This window comes from Mandrillus leucophaeus, unplaced genomic scaffold (assembly GCF_000951045.1).
Source record: "Mandrillus leucophaeus isolate KB7577 unplaced genomic scaffold, Mleu.le_1.0 Scaffold130, whole genome shotgun sequence".
NCBI classification, from domain to species: Eukaryota; Metazoa; Chordata; class Mammalia; order Primates; family Cercopithecidae; genus Mandrillus; species Mandrillus leucophaeus.
Genome location: NW_012101255.1, coordinates 4,426,148 through 4,446,167, shown reverse-complemented (window position 1 = coordinate 4,446,167; position 20,020 = coordinate 4,426,148). Strand labels below are relative to the sequence as shown.

At 37.1% G+C, this 20,020-nt stretch overlaps 1 protein-coding gene across 2 annotated transcripts in view; it reads right to left on the bottom strand.

Moving 5' to 3' along the window:
- Positions 1–20,020, bottom strand: part of LOC105534114 (ceruloplasmin) — a 59,186-nt gene that overhangs the window by 18,339 nt on the left and 20,827 nt on the right. Inside the window, exons 8-14 of one of the 2 annotated variants that reach the window (XM_011972790.1) lie at positions 18,690–18,842; positions 17,338–17,549; positions 7,498–7,648; positions 5,961–6,173; positions 4,651–4,858; positions 3,191–3,330; positions 1,685–1,813 (exon numbers count right to left, since the gene is read on the bottom strand). In XM_011972790.1, the coding sequence (XP_011828180.1) occupies positions 1,685–1,813; positions 3,191–3,330; positions 4,651–4,858; positions 5,961–6,173; positions 7,498–7,648; positions 17,338–17,549; positions 18,690–18,842 (1,206 nt within the window). The remainder of the gene's footprint in view (positions 1–1,684; positions 1,814–3,190; positions 3,331–4,650; positions 4,859–5,960; positions 6,174–7,497; positions 7,649–17,337; positions 17,550–18,689; positions 18,843–20,020) is intronic. The other variant, XR_001005215.1, reaches the window with a different exon arrangement.

The following is a 20,020-nucleotide window of genomic DNA, read 5'->3' as shown; positions in this document are numbered from 1 at the left end:
TTGGCACTTTGAAGACGACTAGTTGCTTCACCCTCCTACTTTGCCAAGGTTCTTACCCTCTTCCCATGTGCTCTGGGCTTTTCTCCAGTCTGATCTGCGTTTCCAGTCACTTCAGGGCTTCCTGTGCAACTGCTCACAGACCTCGGCTTTTGGCCATGCCCACTCACCAATCCCAGCCACACTCATTTTCCATCCCATTTATTTAGACCACACCATTACATCTTCATGCTCTCACACTAACCTGCCAGAGTCTGACAGACATTCACTAGAGAATCAAGCAAGATGACAGAGATGGTCTCAAGTGATATGGTAGACATCTTACTTTTTCTTCAAGCCTCAATCTGAGCTGTTCCTACATCCTCACCCTTTTTCTAAGCAGAAAATTTCACTAGAATATAAAGTATTGATTCACCACCTGCACATATTACTGTCTTGCCATCTCTGCTTTTACTTATTCTCATAAGCTGCAAAATAACATTCCCTTCTCTTTTCCACACCCCTTTACAACCTGTTCTTCTACCAGTGGTCAATGCCCAAAACTTTGGGATCATGCTTGACTCCTCTCTTCCCTAACACTCCCTAGTGCCCATTTTCCAGCAGGTCCTTTTAGCACCACCTTTAAAATAGAACCAGAATATGATAACATCTCACCACTTCAGCTGCTTCCACCATGTTCCAAATCTCGATGATGATGATGATGATGATGATTTTACCCAGATTATTGCAATGGTCCTTAACTGACCCCAGATTCTGTCCTTGCCCCCTTATGGTCACTTAACCACACATCAGCCAGAACAGCCCCTTAAAAAGTATCCATCAGAACATCAGTCTTAAATCTCGAGTCTGAGGTCCTCCCTACTCCATCTGGTTCCAGCTCTCCCTGGATCTCATCTCTAGCATTCTGTCCCATGTGTGCTCTTCTCTATCCTCTGGTTGCCTTGCTGCTGCTCAAACACACCAGGCATGCTCCTATCTTCAGGGCCTAGAATCTCTTTGTGCACAATTACCTGAATTTCATTACTTCTCAATCTTTAGGTGTTTTCAACAATGCCACCTCCTCAAGGAAGCCCTCCTGACCACCCTACCTAAAAGAGCACCCTTGCTACTCCCTGGTAAGTTATTGAGAAATAGTCTTTTCCTGGAAGCCAACTTTATAACTAATAGAAGAAAAATACGGTTCTTGTTAAAGAAAATGCTCACCTATGTATATAATCTGTTTAAGATTTTACTCTGTGTTTATTAAAGAAACATTTGATGATCCCCTAATACATGCCAGATACTGGACTAGATAGGGGGAATTTAGAGTTCCAAGTGGCAGCCTCTGGCCCTTAGAACCACATGTGCTGGAGGCAGGCGTGGGAACATCCAGCCACATGCGGTGTGGTAGATGTCCTTTGAGCTGTGTTCTAGCTGAGCGAGGAGACAGCATCTCTGATTCACCCTTGAGGATTCATAGATGTCCACTACATTCGGGTTTTTCTCTTAAGGCTCTCCTGTGGACTTTTTTTTTAGTATGAACATGTGCATGTACTTGCATACACACAGATACCTCCTTGCATCCCCTCTTCACAACTACCTCCCTTTTCACTTTCTTGGTCCAGACTCTCTATGATGAAAGTCATTTGTGGAAAGGCTGTATACCCCTGTTAAAATGCCCCCCCCTCCAACTCTGCACCATGAGTACCTGGTAATGTTGGAATAACTGTAGAACTCTCTGTTTGTACCCCATGGGCATGTATTGAGTAGGGCCTTGTGGCCATGTTTTTAAAGATAATTTTGACTTTGTCTCCAACATCTGCATGAAGTTGTGGACCTGGCAAAAGTGAAAAGGAAAAGTGGCTTGTATATCTGTCCAAGCAGAAGGTCTAACTTAGTAATAAAAGCAAAGATCAGCAAAGATAACTTGTTTCTCTCCCCATGGGTTTGTGCTGTAATACTCCTGGATTTATACTGCATCCCAGGGAATTTGGAATCAACACACTGGAAATAAAGATGGAGACCATTTGTTTATTTCTTAAGAGTTCTAGGGGAGGTTTGGCCTGAAAGTCCTTTACAGAGTACTGGTCTAATCATGGTGGGTTGGATATCTGGCCAGGAGTCATTTTGCAGCCCTTGGTGTGGGGATACCCCTCCCATTTCTACCCTTTATCAAATCTTAGCTTGTCTCTTGTCTGGTAGAATTTTTGTGCTCCAAGAACAATGCCATTTTGCCTTGGTGTCTTAGTGTAGGGGTTGAGGATAACCAAACCTCAGGGGAATGCTGACCGTATGGGAACACAGTGGGGTGGGGATAGGAGTGGGGATCCCTGCAATTGATAGTTTTAAAGAAATGTCTCAAGACCAGTGTTGCTCGAGTTCTAGACATTCTGTCTGAAAGTGAATCCTAAAAAATTGAAAGCAGCTTTTGCTCTGCTTTGTGCAGTGTGTGGTACCATTTTTTCTTTTCTTTATTTCCTATTGTAATTAATTTCCTTTTGTATATTTCTTCTTGTAATTAATCATTTATATTTTAATTTTAAAAATAAATAGCTATAATTTGCAAGAAATGGGTAGGATGATGGGGAGACTTTGGTTAAGAATTTCATTAGGGCCAGGTGTAGTGCCTCATGCCTGTAATCCCAGCACTTTGGGAGGCTGAGGTGGGTGGATCACTTGAGGCCTGGAGTTCGAGACCGCGTGGCCAACATGGCGAAACCTCATTTCAACTAAAAATTAAAAAATTAGCCAGACGTGCTGACTCATCCCTGTAGTCCCAGCTACTTGGGAGGCTGAGGTGGGAGACTCACTTGAACCCAGGAGCGGCAGGTTGCAGTGAGCTGAGATCACACCACTGCACTCTGTCTTGGGCGACAGAGCGAGACTCTGTCAAAATACAGAATTTCATTAGAAAATAGTTTCTGGGAACTTCACTAAAACTACAGGCATCAATTCGATAAAAACAAAATATATATAATTTTATCAGTATACGGGATAATACATTGTTTCTAAGAGAAATAAGCAACATTTTACTATGCCATGTTATTTAATAAACTTAGGTCTTATTTTATTAGATAACTAAGTTTTAAATTTTTATTTGAACAACTTTGATATATGAACCAAGAAAATGAAACCCATAGGTATGAATTGACTGTTACTGCAGGTAGCATCACATCATTAACCCACACCTAATAAACTGGAGCTATTAACGTACCTAGAATTCCCAGATGTTCTTCTTCAGCTTTTCTCTCCACTGGAACACGGAACGTGTTATCAGTATACTGCCGATACACAACTTTCTTGTACTTCGAGCCTATGTAAAACTCTTCCTTATCTAAAAATGCATTTGAAACACTTAAAAAAAAAAAACAAAACTAAGGTTAATATTTGTCTTAATGAAAATGTAACTTAAGTTTTAAACTTTAAATTTTGAATAAAAATATAGCTTTTATTAGAGTAATTATAGTAGTTTTTAATCATCACTCTTCTATCCAAGTAAGAAAGAATAATAAGACTTTAAAAGTATGTGTGGTAGAAGGCACACCTAGCCATTTGAGTGTAGTCATCTGAGTCCTGGCCTCTACCCTACCACTACTGAAAATTTCCTCCAGCTAGTCACTGCCTATTGGAACCTCAGTTTTTTCGTCCCTAAAATGAGATATTCGAACAGATCATCTCTAAGATTACTTTATAACTCTAAAATTTTATGAGTCCAGTATTTCTGATTTATAGGAACTGAAATGGACATATTTTCCCAGGCATTCCCTTTTCCTGAAGTTTTCACTTCTAATGGCACCTGTAGCCTTTTAACCATTTTACCCAATTACAAAATAAATGTTTATTCCTTTACACTGCAAACCATATGCACTACTGCTGTGAAGCTAACCAGGTAACCACTGGTAGCCACAGGTCACCAGTTGTGCTATGCACCCTGGATCCGAACACCTGCCCACCCTGCAATCCCTCAGATCATTGCCGTGCGGTCAGTGCATGATGTAAGTGGGATGATGGAGAGGAAGGTGCTTGGAAAAGTATGAAGAAAGGGCTAACTAGAAGTGATGAGTGATGCTGCTCTAAATGAATGTTTCTGAAGCTCTATTAATCATCCTCTACTTACATCTATTCATACAGAATTTATTTTGTACTTTTCCATAATGCACATGTTACTGGTAATTTTGTGTCATATTTTCCTGTAAGTTTTTGGAGGGTAGAGACTATATCTGCTATATCACTTTTAAGCATTTAAAATATTCCATACATAACAGTTTTAAGAATGTGAAATGACTGTTAGACTAACAATGAAAACTCTGAAGGAAAAATAAGCAACAAACTGTTGCTAAGGGGAATAATATTTTTGCTCTGAATTTGGGAATTAACTTTTGTTAAGTTTGAAAATAAATGACACGTGAGGGCACATGAATGTGAGAAGACACTGCAGCAGAAAAGAAAGCAAGACTCCAAAGGATCAAAGGAGGTAAATGGAAATTTTCCCTTGAGGAAATTGAGAGAAGCAGAAATGAATGAGGACAAGTTCCTAGGAAGTGTCTTGTTGTTGTTTTTGTTGTTATTGTTTAATGCAACTTTTTTTCTCTAAAATTTGGTGTAATTCTTACTTCTCTGAAAAGGAAACCTAAAATTACAGCTGAAATTGGGAATCAGAGTCTGGAGAATTACTTCCGCTCTTGTAAATGATGCAGCTCCTTCTCCCACTGCCTTTGTGGGGAGTAATCCCATTCCACCTCCACTGCTGCAATATAGTATGTCCTCTCTCCCAGGTAGAAGGTGGAATCCTCAGACTGCCGCCTGCATTGGTTCACAGTATATTTTTGCTTCATGCCGCCTGTGTAATGATCAGTTGTAAGGCATTCAACATTAAAGGTCCCTGGAGTGGTAAATAAGAAAACATGTCACTTCTTTGCTAGTGCCCTCTGGGGCTCTCCACCTTCCTCAGAATTAATGCTGAAGTCCTTATTGTGGCCTCAGTTAGGTGATCTAGCTTTCCACACCTCTGATTACATCCCCTCCTGCTCACCCTGCTCCATGCACCAAGGCCTTTTGCTGTTCTTAGAACAGGTCAAGTGTGTGCCTGCCTTGGGACCTTTGCACTTGCTGTTTCCTGTGCTGTCTCCCCAAAATATCCTCATGGTTCATGTCCTCATTTTATTCTGGTCTCTCCTTAAGTAGCACCTCCTGAGAGAATCTTGACCCTTTCCCCTCTCAGTCACCACCCCCTTCCCCTGCCTTATTTTTCTTTATGTACTTATAATGACTTGACATACATGTATTAATATACTGGCTTGTCTGTCTCCCTGCATTAGAATTGCAGCAGCTTAAGACATCTTATCTCTTTTGTTCATTGTTGTATTTACATTTGTTGAAGGAAGGAAAGGGTGACACTGGATTGGTCTGAAGTTTCAGTGGCATATCGTAAACCAAATAAAGCTTGAAACAAGCTAGCATATTTTCACATTTTGATTAAAATTCTTTCTCTTCTGTTTTAGTTTGTTTTACTCATTCAGAGCCAGGTCTATAGATGTCTCTGAATCTGCATGGTTACAATGCTAGAATAGAATATTCACTTGCAACCAACAAGCCTCTACTTACAGCCTACATCTAGGCTACAGACACATGAAAAGTTTAGGTGCAGAATATTTATGGGAGTCATTCCCCTTCTAGTCTGATTTTCCAGCTGTCTTTAAAAGGACCATAATCTAAAAAGGGATCATCTTGAGGAGCCTATGGAAACGGAGAAAACCACACCCTGTTCTTTTCTTACTCCGCATTCTCCTCAGTAACTACGAAACAGACCTATCTGGTACATACTTCAGCTGATAGTAGCCTGGACTTGCTCTTTCAGAGATAGGAAGGGCACTTGGAAGGCTTGGGGAAGGAATACGTTTATCACCCAACACATTCTGCTACAGAATTTTAAACCAAAACTACACAAATTCATCTACTAGAGACTTGGCTTTAAATAAATATACCTTCCGTGTCAGGCCACATGAGGAGTGTAAGACTTGTTTGAGGGAAGAGGTTTACTGTGTCTCTCCGTTCTCCTCTCCACAGATATGTGTTTCCTGAAAAGTATATTCCATGTACATCGGCCTCATTTCCAGCGCTGAATAAGTACCACACGACCGAATCTCCTTTGCACATATTGAGACCAGGCTGATTCCCATACATGAATCCATTCATGGCTGTGAAAGTTGGGAAGTAACATTTTGGAAGTGGTTTAGATTCTACTACGTGACAACCTCACAGACTTTCCAGGAGCAACTTTGTTTTTTTAATTTTTAATTTTTAAAAGGCCTATTCAGGCCTGCCCACGCTTTATGTGTCAGGAGTGTCCTTGCAACTCCTTGCCGTTCCTGGCACTTCCAGAGCAGACGCTGGCTGAAAGGACCAGAGCTGAATGCATAGTTCTTGAAGTTCTATGCTAGTGTCCCTAGCAACCTGGGAATCCCACTGCTCTTCCTGGCTAAAACAATGATTCTGTCATTTCCAGTTCTTTAAGTGATTATATTTGTGAGCACCCAAATCTGCGAATTATAATAGCTTTTTCTGTGCACCATATACTGGGAGTGTGTTGCTGTTCTAGGTGAAAAAGTCTAATTCATCTTGAATAACAGGGAAGGTCATATGTAGGAGGTTTTTTTCTTTATCTTGCTTATTTAATTATTTTTGATGAATAGTATTCTCAGTGCTTCCAAATATACAAAAATGCAGAATCAAAAGAGATATTTTAAAGGTTGTGGGTAGCGTGACTAGTACCTAGCTTGAAAATACCAGTTTGTAACACAACTTTACATGTTTTTCTTCTACTAGCTACAATAATTTTTACTGATGTCCATTAATGGTGTGGGCCTTTTGAATAATGAACTCACTGTCTCTGAGCTCTAACCACTTTTTAGAATTACACTAGGTATTTAAAAAATCTAATATTAGACTTAAATAAAAATCTCTGGGGGTATTCCAGGGCACTGGTCATTTTTTGAAAGCTCCCAGGTGATTCTAATGTGCAGTCAAGGGTTAGAATCATTGAGGGCTGAGATCATCTCTTTCTGCATATTGAATAATCAAATGAGCCTGTCATTATTGAGCCACATATGAGAAAAGCATCTGCTCCAGTAGTTTTCAAACTGTAGCGTTCATCAGAATCACCTGCAGAGTTTGTTGAAAATAGATTGCCGGGATCCATCTCCAAAGTTTCGGACTTTGTAGTTCAGGGTAGGGGTCCAAGAATTTGCATTTCTAATAAGTCCCTCAGCGATGCTGAGGCTGCTGATATAGGGACCACACTTTAAGGACCATTCATGTAATTGACATATCTTGAATTAAGTGAAATAATAACTAATTGACTGACACATCAAATAACCAATGAGATTACCTTCAGGACACTATTGTAATCATTTATTGAAAAATAATCAATGAGCAAAGCTCTTCACATTTTGGTTTAGTTAAAAGCATTACATATGCAGTACTAAAATAACTTGGTAGATTGGTGGATGATGCAGTACTTACAGTGCATTTTATTAGATTCCTGAAAGTCTTCATCTTCCTTATCCACCTGATCAGGTGCAGTTGTAAACATTCTAATATTATCTTCCAGGAGTAAACTCTCATTCTCATCAAATACTGTAGGAAACAAGTAGAACTCCTTGTCTACATCTTTCTGTAAATCAAAACAAAATGAGATGAAGACGGAATGAGTAAAACAGAAGACTTCCATGTGCACAGTACTATTTGTGCACAAACACGCCTAAGGGAAGGAATGAGAACAGAAGTTTCTGTTACTCTTTGTAAACTAGGGTTCATGAAATATTTCAGTTCACCACCAGAGCTTTCTTTGGTATCTGTTTAGTGGATTCGTGGTTCAATATAGTAATCTGAGCCTCTCTCTGCATCTAAAGGTTCTAACTCTGCCTTCCTGCTCACATTGCACATACCAATTGAAGCCACCAGAGGAAAAAAAAATTGTTAAAATAGGAGAGAATATGGGTCTGTGCTGGAAATCAGGGAAGATGCCATCCACATTCATGAAAACCAGAAGAATTTCTGTAAGGCGGAGCAGGATGGAAGCAGATTTGAGGAAGAAATCATCCTGGATGAAGAAATAACCTCCCAATGAATTCCAACAGAGATTCAAACAATCTCCAGCCAGCTGTTCAAACATTATCACCTCCTCCCACTTCTCCCAGTGGGGAAAAAAAAAAAAGGAAGCAGAAATGCTATGTGTTCTTTGAAATGATTCAGTAGTTCAGAAGAAGGCAGTCAAAGGAATCAAAGCAAATGAGCCCCTGACAATAAGTGACTCTCAAAGGAGAGAATAAAGATTATTGCCTGTCTTTCCCTTGAGATCAGTCCTTCAGATACATGATAAGGTGATTATCAAATTGAAAAAATCGAACTAAAGCAAAGACCTGAAGGTTAGATCCTGCAGAGAACTGAATCAATGATGAAGGTGATCTAAAGAAAGCTCCCATTAGCTGGGCGCGGTGGCTCACGCCTGTAATCCCAGCACTTTGGGAGGCGGAGGCAGGCGGATTATGCGGCGAGGAGATCAAGACCATCCTGGCTAACACGGTGAAGCCCCATCTCTACTAAACATACAAAAAAAAAAAAAAAAAAAAAAAAGCCAGGCGTGGCGGCGGGGCCCTGTAGTCCTGGCTGCTCAGGAGGCTGAGGCAGGAGAATGGCGTGAACCTGGGAGGCGGAGCTTGCAGTGAGCCGAGATGGCGCCACTGCACTCCAGCCTGGGCAACAGAGCAAGACTCCCGTCTCAAAAAAAAAAAGAAATCTCCCATAAAACGGAGGAGAGCATTTGAAGATGAAAAATATACACACTGTAATAATTTTAGAAGTTATAAAAGGAGGAGGCACAATCGTAAGAAATACTAGTGGAAGTGTTTGCCACCACAAAGGGAAAAGATGAGAGGATTCAGATTCAAAAGCCTCCTGAAAACAAGACAAAATTAGTAATAGAGATCTATACCTAAAAATGTCCTGGTAAATTTTCCATTTTTAAAAATGTTATCATGAAAGGAAAAAATCAGGTTGACATTGAAATTACCAAGTACAATAAATGCCAGAAGAAGGTGAAGTAGCATTTATCTTTTTGAGACGAATACATTGTGATACAAAAATGTAACACCAGGTAAAGAACAACAAAAGTCATTTTCAGATATATAAGGATTCCAGCAGGGACTGGTACAATCACCTATATACTGATTGACAGAGAAAACTTTAGTGAAATGTTTTCAGGCATGTTTTCTGATCGTAATGCAATAAAATTAAAAATTACTAGTCAAGGAAAAAAAGTAAAAAAGAATGTCATTTTTGATCCAAATAACTCTTAGATCAAAGAGAAAATAAAAATGAAGTAATGAGATAACAAATCTCAAGTAATTGAGATAAAGTAATGTCTGTGAGAACGCTGTAAAGAAAAATGTATGGAATGTAAACATATAAACTAAGAATCTGAAAAGCTTTTTATCTTAAAACCAAATAAAAATAAATGTAAATATCTGAAAAATTTTTTAAATTAGTTACAGAGAAAAATTAATAAAGACAAAAGCATAAATTAACAAATTTAACACAGGTAAAATGATTAAACCCAAAAATATATTTTGTGAAAAGACCAGAGAAATATATAAATCTCTGACAAGTCTAATAAAAAAGGTGGAGAGAACCAAAAAATACCACATTAGAAATGAGAAAGGGATATAATCACATATATAGGGAAGAAAAATGTAAACCATTATATGCAATAAGTGTGATCAACTGACTTAGAAAGAAGTGCCTGACTAGACCAGTACTCATGGCTGAAATGAAATAGTGATTTAAAACATAAACAGGCTGTGTGCAGTGGCTCACACTTGTAATCCCAGCACTTTGGGAAGCTGAGGCAGGCAGATCACTTGAGGTCAGGAGTTCGCAACCAGTCTGACCAACATGGCGAAACCCCATCTCTACTAACAATACAAAAATTAACGGAGCGTGCCTGTAGTCCCAGCTACTCAGGAGGCTGAAGCACAAGAATAGCTTGAACCCAGCAGGTGGAAGTTGCAGTGAGCTGAGATCACACCACTGCACTCTAGCCTGGGCGACAGAGCAAGACTCTATCTAAAAAAAAAAAAAAAAAAAAAAAAAGGATGGGGGGAGTCCCATACATAAACAACGAAACTGCTCCTTTTTAAAAGTCAAAATAATTTTACAGGCAGTTTCTTTCAACTCTCTAAGGAGCAGATGGTTCCCAACTATTTAAACTATTCCTAGTTTATTTAATAGAGATAGTATAACCATGGATATTAATTTCATTTATAAGCTTAAATGAGAAATTCTAAATCAAACATGATCAAACTCAGCCCACCAATATATTAAAGAAAAATTCACCATACTCAAGTATTGTTCTCCCCCAGAGTGCAAGGATAGTTTAACAAAGATAGTTTAACATTAGAAAGTCCTTAATGTAGCTGGTCATATTTATTTGTAGTTGATCACATTAAAGGAGAAAAATTATATAATAATTTCAAGAAAATCTAAAAAGAAATTTTTATAAAATATGACATTCTGGCATTAACTCTTCCCTTTGCTTTTCTCTCAGATCTTTGCAAGGCTACCTCTTTGAAATTTAGGTATCACATTAAATATTATCTCCGCATTATCTGAACTAGAATTTCTGTTCACTATCTCATTACCCTATTTTTTTTTTTACAGAACTTGTCACTTTCTGAGGTTATCTATTTCATTTTCTTTTGTTTGCTTATCTTCATCTCCTTTCCTCCCATCCCCCTCCTTCCTCCCATATACACTAGAATAAAAACCTGTCAGAGCAGGAAACTTACTTGTCTTATTTACCAGTGAATTCTGTGCCTAGCACAGGATGTTTTTTGAGCAGCTCAAGTGATTTGTTTTTTAAACAAGTGATTTGTTTTAAAAACACTCTGTGTAAACTAGAAGTAGAATAAAGCACAACCACTAGCCAATTCATACTTAGTGGTAAAATAAATAGAGATGTTCTCATTAAGATCAGACACAAAACAAGGCTACTGGCTATTACCACTATTGTTTAATATTATTTGTAATATTCTACCCATCATAATAAGGCAAGAACATAGAACAAATCTGAAATACTGGCAAAGAGAATTAGCATTATTTGTAGATAATATAGAACCTATATGAATCAGTTGGAAATTACTTGAACTAAGAAATGAATATTTAGATGTCCAGCTCCAAAATAAATGTTAAGCAACTAACAGCTATTTCTATAATGAAAATATGCAATTAGAAAATACCATGTAATGCATAATATTTAAAAAAATAGGAATTCAATAAGAAACATGCAGGACAAATATGAAAAAGACTAAGAATTTACTGAATAATTAAAAAAACAACTTGAATTAAAGGGCTCCTGAGTGAAAGACTAACTATAGCTAAGAGATTAATTATAGCCAAGAGATGAATTCTCTCCAACTAAAGCTATTCATTTAATGTAATAATAATAAAAACTACCAATGGCAGTTTTTTAGTTTAACAAAATTTTATTAAAATTGATCTAGAAGAATGTGCATGTGAGGGCATCTAAGAATAAAAGGGAAAATAATTCTTTTCAGTAATGGATGAACATGTTCTATCATGTATTTAAAACTTTACAAGCTATAATAATAAAAACAATGTGGTACAGGTAGGGTACAGACAGGTCACACGGTAAACTAGGAAACCTAGAAAAATCATCCAGATATATTCAAGATTTACAATGTGATAAAAGTGACACTTCAAATCAGTGAGTAAAGAATAGATTGGTTAATATATAATGCTCAGATAATCTAATAGTTGTTTAGAAAAGGTAAACTTAGAGCCTTAGAGCTCTACTCACCAAACTCAAAATGTGTTACAAGTAAAATGTTAAGATACTGACTAAAATGTAGATGAATATTTACTTACCTATAGAATAGAAAATAATTTTCTAAGTATGATACAAAAGGCAAAAAAAATAAAAGAATTGATAATTTGGCTATGCAACACTGAAAACAGCTATATCGTCATAGGCAAACAAAAAATAAAAACACTCAACTGTAAGCAATAATGGAATATGAAAAAACACAAAAAAGAAAAAGACCTGCATTATACGTAACAAAGGTAATATGTATGTAGTATATACACACATATATATATAATATGACTTAATATGTAGATATTTTATGGATTAATAATTGAAAATGAATATCTGCCATCACCAAGAAATTGACAAAAGCAGTACAAATGGTCAAAAAACATTATTAAACTATAAATTTAAATGAGAATGAGGTGCAGTAATTCACCTATGCTGTTTGTAAAAATGTAAAACTAAGTATTAGTAAAACGGCAGAGAACAGCCTCTCTCCTACACTTTATGCAGTGATTCTCAAACTTTTCTATTGCAACCACATAAGAAGTACATTTCATGTTGTGATCCTATATACACACACACACACACACATACCCCAGAAAAGAAATTTCCTTAACACTTACTTGTACTTACTGTATGTGGTATACTTTGACAACACTTACTTGGTACTTACTGTATGTGGTATACTTTGACATTGTCTCTTCTTTCCCACTTGATACTTCAAAAAATTCTACTTGCTAGTTACAACCGACTAAATGGGTCATGATCTGCAGTTTGAAAAATACTACTTTATGAAGAGCAGTTTGACAAGCACATAAGTTGTGCCTAACCTGTGACCTAGAAATTTAAGTCCCAAGATTTGTTCCCATGAAGTAAAAATGGACATATCCTACTCTTTAGTTAAAACAAAAAATAGTATGCCAAATACACAGGGTTCATAACTGTAAAAAATTGCAAACCATCTAAATGTCTGACAATAGGGAACTGACTGAATAAATTATGGTACATTCATATCATGAAATACTTTGCAGTCATTCAGAATAATGATGAAGTTTTTTTAATGATATAGAAAGATAGTCATAATATTTTAAGTGTATAAAGCAAATTGCAAACAATATATGCAATTGTGATCCCTTTTTTGTGTTGAGACTATTTTCTTTTACTTCCATATATTTTCATAATTTTAACAGTGTTTATGAAATACTTTCATATTAAACTGATTTTTTTAAAAAAAATAATAATTATAAAGGTCAGGAACTTGCTTTAGAAATTGATTGACTTCACATTGTGTTGTATGCATTTAGACAAGATAACCGTTCCTTGTCAGCTTAATATATTTTAGCTTGCCCAGGGCTTTAACCTATATTCATTCCATTTGTTTCTTTCAAAAAGAAAGAATGCAACCCATCAAGATGCGTCAGCAGGGCAGGTTTCATCTCCATTTTACTGATGATTCAGATGGACATGAGAAATACTAAATAACTAATCTGTAACCACATGACTAGAAACTGAGAAAACCAGGATGAGGACTTCTGATGCCTCTGTAGGCCTTCTTGTGTTGTGATTTCTTCATTTGCAAAATGAAGATAATGAAATATGCAGAAGGTAAATCTCATTTTAAATCTCAACTCATTGAGCATCAGTTCTTTGTCTACAAAATGAGCATAAAAATACATAGCCTCTTGTGTTGTTGCAAAGGTTAAATAAGGTAATATGTGTGACGGTACCTGGAGAGAGTTTAATAAATATTAGTCTTGTTTTATTCCTTCCAAAGTAAGCACAAGATCAAGAATAGGAATCTAAAAGTAGAAAACCTTTTTTTCTTTTTCAGTTACATATTTAAAATTTTTTTGTTTTTTTTCAAAACAGAGTCTGGCTGTGTCCCCCAGGCTAGAGTTCAGTGACGCGATCTCTGCTCACAGCAACCTCCGCCTCCCGGGTTCAAGCAGTTCTCGTGCCTCAGCCTCCTGAGTAGCTGGGATTACAGACATGTGCCAGCACGCCTGGCTAATTTTTGTAATTGTAGTAGAGACAGGGTTTCACCATGTTGACCAGTCTGGTCTCAAACTCTTGACCTCAAGTGATCCACTAGCCTCAGCCTCCTAAAGTGCTGGGGTTATAGGTGTGAACAACCGCACCCAGCCACATATTTAAAATTTTAAGTGATCGTATTACCATTTACAAAGGCCAAATAAAAATAAAACATCTCAGCGTAATCTTAAAAAAATATCCAAGATCCATATAAGAGGAACTATAAAATACTCTTGAAAAACACAAATGTAGACTTGAACAAATGGAAAGACATACATTCTTATGTAGGATGACTCAACTTCATAATTATGTCTGTTCTCCCTACTTATATCGTTTGAAACAATCCCAATAAAACACTATCAAGCCTTTTTCTGGATCTAGGTAAGTTTTTCTAAGGTTCAGTAGAAAGAATAAGCAAAATTAGTCATTAAAATGAAGGAAAAGAAGAGAAATGAGCCATAGCTATAGCCATTAAACATACTAAAGGGCCCTCCAATTAAAGCAGTATAGTATTGGTGCATGAATAGATAAAGACCAGCAGAACAGCGTAGAAAATCTAGAAATAGACTCACTTATGTATAAATATTTTAGTAGATGATAAAGGCAGCATTTCAATCAATGCGGGAAAGTTTAGCTTTTTTGTGGATAACTGGATAGCCATATAGAAAAAGATAAATAGGATCCACTCCTTGACTGTACCATTTATTTCCTATCAGATTTGTGCAAATCCCCAAATTTGACAATATAGTTTGTAATAATGCTGTGGAAACACAGATAATCTCACTTGTAACTTCTGGAAATACAAACTGGCACAACTACAGAGGGGGATTTGGCAATATTTCACAAAACTGTATAAGGATTTACCTTTTGTTCCAACAATACAATTTTTAGGAATTTATCACAAAGGTATGCTGGCAAAAATACAAAGAGACGGGAACAAGGCTAACAAAGCTGTACATTATTTTGTATTTGTGAAGGCAAAGACTAGAAGCAACCCAAACACTTGTCAAATAAGGGACTGATTGTATAAACTGTAGCATGTCCACACATCAGAGTAATATAAACTATGCAAAGAAATGAGGAATGAGCAATATTTCCATACAATACTATGAAGAGATGTTCAGATTCTATTGTGAAGTGAAAAAAGCAAAGATATGAATACACACACATTTGTTTATTTAAAAATGGAAGGATAGGCTGAGGCGGGCGGAAAATACAAAACAAAAATTAGCCGGGTGTGGTGGCGGGCGCCTGTAGTCCCAGCTAGTCTGGAGGCTGAGGCAGGAGAATAGTGTGAACCCGGGAGGCAGAGCTTGCAGTGAGATGAGATCCTGCCAATGCACTCCAGCCTGGGTGACAGACGAGACTCCGTCTCAAAAAAATAAATAAACTATAAAGCAAAAAAAAAAAATAAGTTTACTATAATGACTTATGAATATTTTACATAAAATAATATTACAGTTTTAAAAGCAATTGCTGAAACAGAGGAGTATAATGAATTAACCCGTATATCCAGTGATGGCAAAACTATGTAGAGAAGAACTATTCCAGGTGACTTTAAATATGTAATTTGGCTAAAAATCTCTAGTAGGATCTACCCTAAGGACAAAAAGATTGGCAAACAAATCTTAAACTGTTTTTAGTAATCATATTGTTGATTGTAGTGTTGTAATTGTGATTCTGAGACTGTTGTATGTGTATTATAAGATGAATCAAGTGAATATGTTGGTGTCATTAAAAAAATAAGACTTTTCAGTGCAGTTTAAGGCAGATACAAATATAAGATTGATGCAGTCAATAACAAACCAAAAAATCTGTAGACTCAAATTTGAATAGAAAGTATTACTATGAAATCATGATGAATTCATCTGGAAAGTCTTTTCCCATGTTCTTCCACTGAAAAGGCCCTGAAACAATTGTTTGCCCAATAGCAACAAGCAACTCTAGTGCCCACATTGTGGTTCCAAAAATGATTCCTCACCAAAAAAACAAACAAACAAACAAAAAACAGGGCTTTTGGGAACAAATGGTTCCAGTTCTGGCTCAGAAAATGTGCAAAATTAACCTGGTGTCTCATTATACTAGAAAGCAAAGAATCTTCAGACTACTATGATGTAAAAATAAAGGAATCAACCTGAACAAGTCCTTCGGTGTCAAAAAGGATACTTTGAACGTCAGTAGGAATAATGGCAGTGAATCGTAACACACCAAATATGCTTAAATCCGTGAGTGCACAATGCTACTTAAAAGTAAAAAAATTATTTAGAGGCTTTTGAAGAATGCTAGAGGAGAGTGATTAATTTGAAAACTTGTAAATACAAGGAATGAATCAAGTATTTGTCATACCCTTTCTGTATACTGTGTACCTCAGGGTAACCAAATAATTCATTAAGAAGTTTCTGTTTATAGAGAAGTATGCAGCTAATAAAGAAAGGAAGATGGAATTAGAATATTACCATTATGCAACCCTGATTAGTTTATGAATCTAGGAAACCATCATCAATGCTGATAACATCTCCAGTTAAGGGCCAACTACAAATTATGTACTCCCTGATGGAAGTGCCCAGTACCACATTTGAAGCAGTCTTGAAAGAAAAAAAAAAAAAAAAATCTGAATTAGATCAAACTTTTAGATCTAACTACTAGTTATAGGAAATAGAAGCAGAGAGAAAGAAACATGATTTAGCGACCGCCAACATTTTTGGCACCAGGGACCGGTTTCACGGAAGACAATTTTTCTACAAAACATTGGGAAAGGGGAGTGGTTTCTGGGTGAAACTATTCTACCTCAGATCATCAGGCATAGATTCTGATAAGGAACGTGCAACCTAGATCCCTCACATGCATAGTTCACAATAGGGTTTGTGCTCGTATGAGAATCTAGTGCCGCCACTGATGTGACAGGAGGCAGAGCTCAGGCAATAATGCTTGCTTACCTGCTGCTTACTTCCTGCTGTGCTCCTAACAGACACCTAACAGGCTCACCTCCTGCTGTGTGGCCCATGGGTGTGTGTGCGGGGCGTGTTGGGGACCCCTGTGTTAAATGATACCATACGATAAAATAAATAAAATCAAGACATGGGAAACTTCTACCAGACCGATGACTCTTGCAACAGAAAAACTGCAAGTAAACAATCTTAGGAAACATATAAATTGATTGTAATATGTGTAATTGTTTGGATACTGATCCAAACAACAGACCTAATAAGTCAATTGGAGAAATGTGAACACTGATTGGCTATTTGATAACTTTAAAGAGTTATGATGTGTGTGGTTATTATTTTAAGGTGTGATCATTGTGGGCATTTTTAAAGAAGTCCTTATCTTTTAAAGGTATATACTAAAGTATTTATGGAGATAATGATGAAGTTAGATATTTCTATTTCTGTCAAAGGATCATTTTCAAAGAGATTGAACAATTTTTTTCCCCCAATTGCACTTACCTGTCTCCCATTTGCATGTAAACTTCCTTTCCTGCATATTTTCATTGGCCCAATAAGCCCAGTGAATATATCTTTAGTGGGATCCACAGCAGAATAATACATCTTAGCTAGACACACAGGATCTGCATAAGTGGGTCCTACTTCTTCGGGGACAGTCCATTCATAGGTGAATGTTTCTGTGGGTGCCACATGGGAGGCTGAAGGAGGCACACCTGTGAGAAAGGTCACATTAGAGAGGTGAAGTGTGCTTTCTAATATGGTCATTTGAGCCACAAAGTAGACTAAGTTTAGTCTAAAATAACCCACTTTTGAGTTCTTTGTTATAAATTGGAATGGAATCCCACTTATGCTCTGGTGTCAGATAACAGACTGATGTGATTGCATCCAGACAGACTCTTCTAAACCTTCTCCTGGGATTGGTGTCCCTCTTTGTGCTCACACATCTTCCGGGAATGTCCCTAGCACCTTTCATGTTATTTTGTGTGTATTTCTCTCGAACAGAGCTTAACTTTCTTGAAGGCAAGTGCTGTCTCTATATTTCTATCAGCTAGAACAGTGCCTGGCAATACAGTGTAATCAATGCATTGTCTATTGAATAAAATGGAACTGAAAATAATTGTAGAACTGAAAGGAACTTTGCAGGTGATCCTATTTAAATCTCTCAAATTTACAATCGAGAGAACTGAAGCCAGAAAGATTGAATAACCTGCTCACAGTCATACTGCAAGTGGTAGCAAAGTCTCCAGTCTTCACTGGTCCTTCTTGATATGTAAAAATTGTGAAAAAGTCCACATGATGAAATATTTTATATCGTTCAAATTATGTTTCTAAAACCCTTGTAATGCTAAAAGAACAAACTCTGATTATGAAATTAAAATAACATTTATTTGCTATGATCTCAACCATATTTAAAATATATATTATATGTATACAGATGAAAGTGGAAGAATTATATAAAAATATGAGTGATTGTTTATAGAACTATAGATAATTAATATTTTGGGCTACACCTTTCTAAATTCTTCAAATATTCTAAAGTTAACATGGTACAGTCTTATAAGAACTTTTTTAAAAATTAAAAATCACCCAGAGTACTCCAGAAATGTATAATTGATACAACCCAACTAAATTACTCTCAGGATTGTCAATAATCATCCAATTAAGGCAGGACAAAATTCCATGAACCAATTGGAGGTAGGAGAAGGGGTTTATTTGTTTCCTGGCATGATGCCTAGAAATGATATATGAGCAGTTTCCCTGGGAGTTCCTGCCTTCAGTTTTTGCAGGACACTGTAAGTGACCAGTACAGTGGGTTATTAAACATTGTTGATTTGTTACAGTGCTGTACTCACTTCCGCTCTGGGGGTTGTAATGTGAGGAATAGTATGTGCCCTCGTTGTTCTTATTGAATCTCACCCCAGTCGGCTCAATACTGAGAGGGTATGCTCCTTTGTTATGGAATGTTACTCTGATGGTGTCTCCCACCTCTGCCCAAATGACAGGACCTGGGAACAAAGAGAGAATTATTATCCTTCCTTGGTATATAACATGCAGAATGTATAAGACAGTTACCTTCTTTGACTGTGTTCTCTGGCAAGAACTACTAGGAGCATCATGCTTATTTGTGGTAAATGGAAAGCTTGGTTTTTGAAAAATCCATAATCAATCTGATATGTCAAGGTTGGAAGGAGAGAAGGGCTTTTTAATTCAACTTCAGATTAATGAAATTGATTATCATTTTTGTACAAGTCAGTTAGTAAGTTTACACATCTACAAAAACTATTCAGAATGTTGACACTCCTCAGCCTAATCTTCTGTTGGCTGGAGGTGTGTCATTTGTACCAAGAATTAGGTGCTATAAACTTTGACCACCCAAAGCAGGTAAGTTGAATTGTTTTGGATGTGAAGGATAACACTGTTTTGGATTTTCCATGACCAAAATTAATGATTACCAATTATAGAATAAAAATATCTATTTTACATAAATATTTTATGTAACATACAAAATGACATTTATTGAGAGCTTCCTATCTGTTTTTCTGAGTGTTTATGTCTATTAATTCATTTAATCCCTATACCAACTTGAGTAACTATTGTTCCCATTTTATAGAAGGGAGCAGGGACAGACAGTGAGTAATTTTCTTTTTTTCTTTTTTCTTTATTTTGAGAGGGAGTATCATTCTGTTGCCTAGGCTGGAGTGCAGTGCCATGATCTCCGCTAACTGTAACCTCTGCCTCCCAAGTTCAAGCGATTCTTCTGTCTCAGCCTCCCGAGTAGCTGGGATTACAGGCACTCGCCACCATGCCCTTCTAATTTTTGTACTTTTTTTTTTTTTTAATTTTTTTTAGTAGAGATGGGGTTTTGCCGTGTTGGCCAGGCTGGTCTCGAACTCCTGACCTAAGTGATCTGCCCTCCTCGGCCTCCCAAAATGCTGGAAATATAGGCGTGAGCCACCGCGCCCGGCCAAGTTCAGTAACTTTCAAAGGTCACGCAGCTAATGTATGCATTGGGTACTCACAAAAAAACAGCTTTTTATAAGAGCCTCCAATTCTTGTAATACCTTGTTCAAAAAGTATTATACCTCTGAGTCACTGCTAGAAAAATAAAAGTGAAGAGCCAGGACAATCTGAATCCATACTCTGTTTGCTCACTCACTAGGCTTTTCTGCCTGAGTGCCTTGGC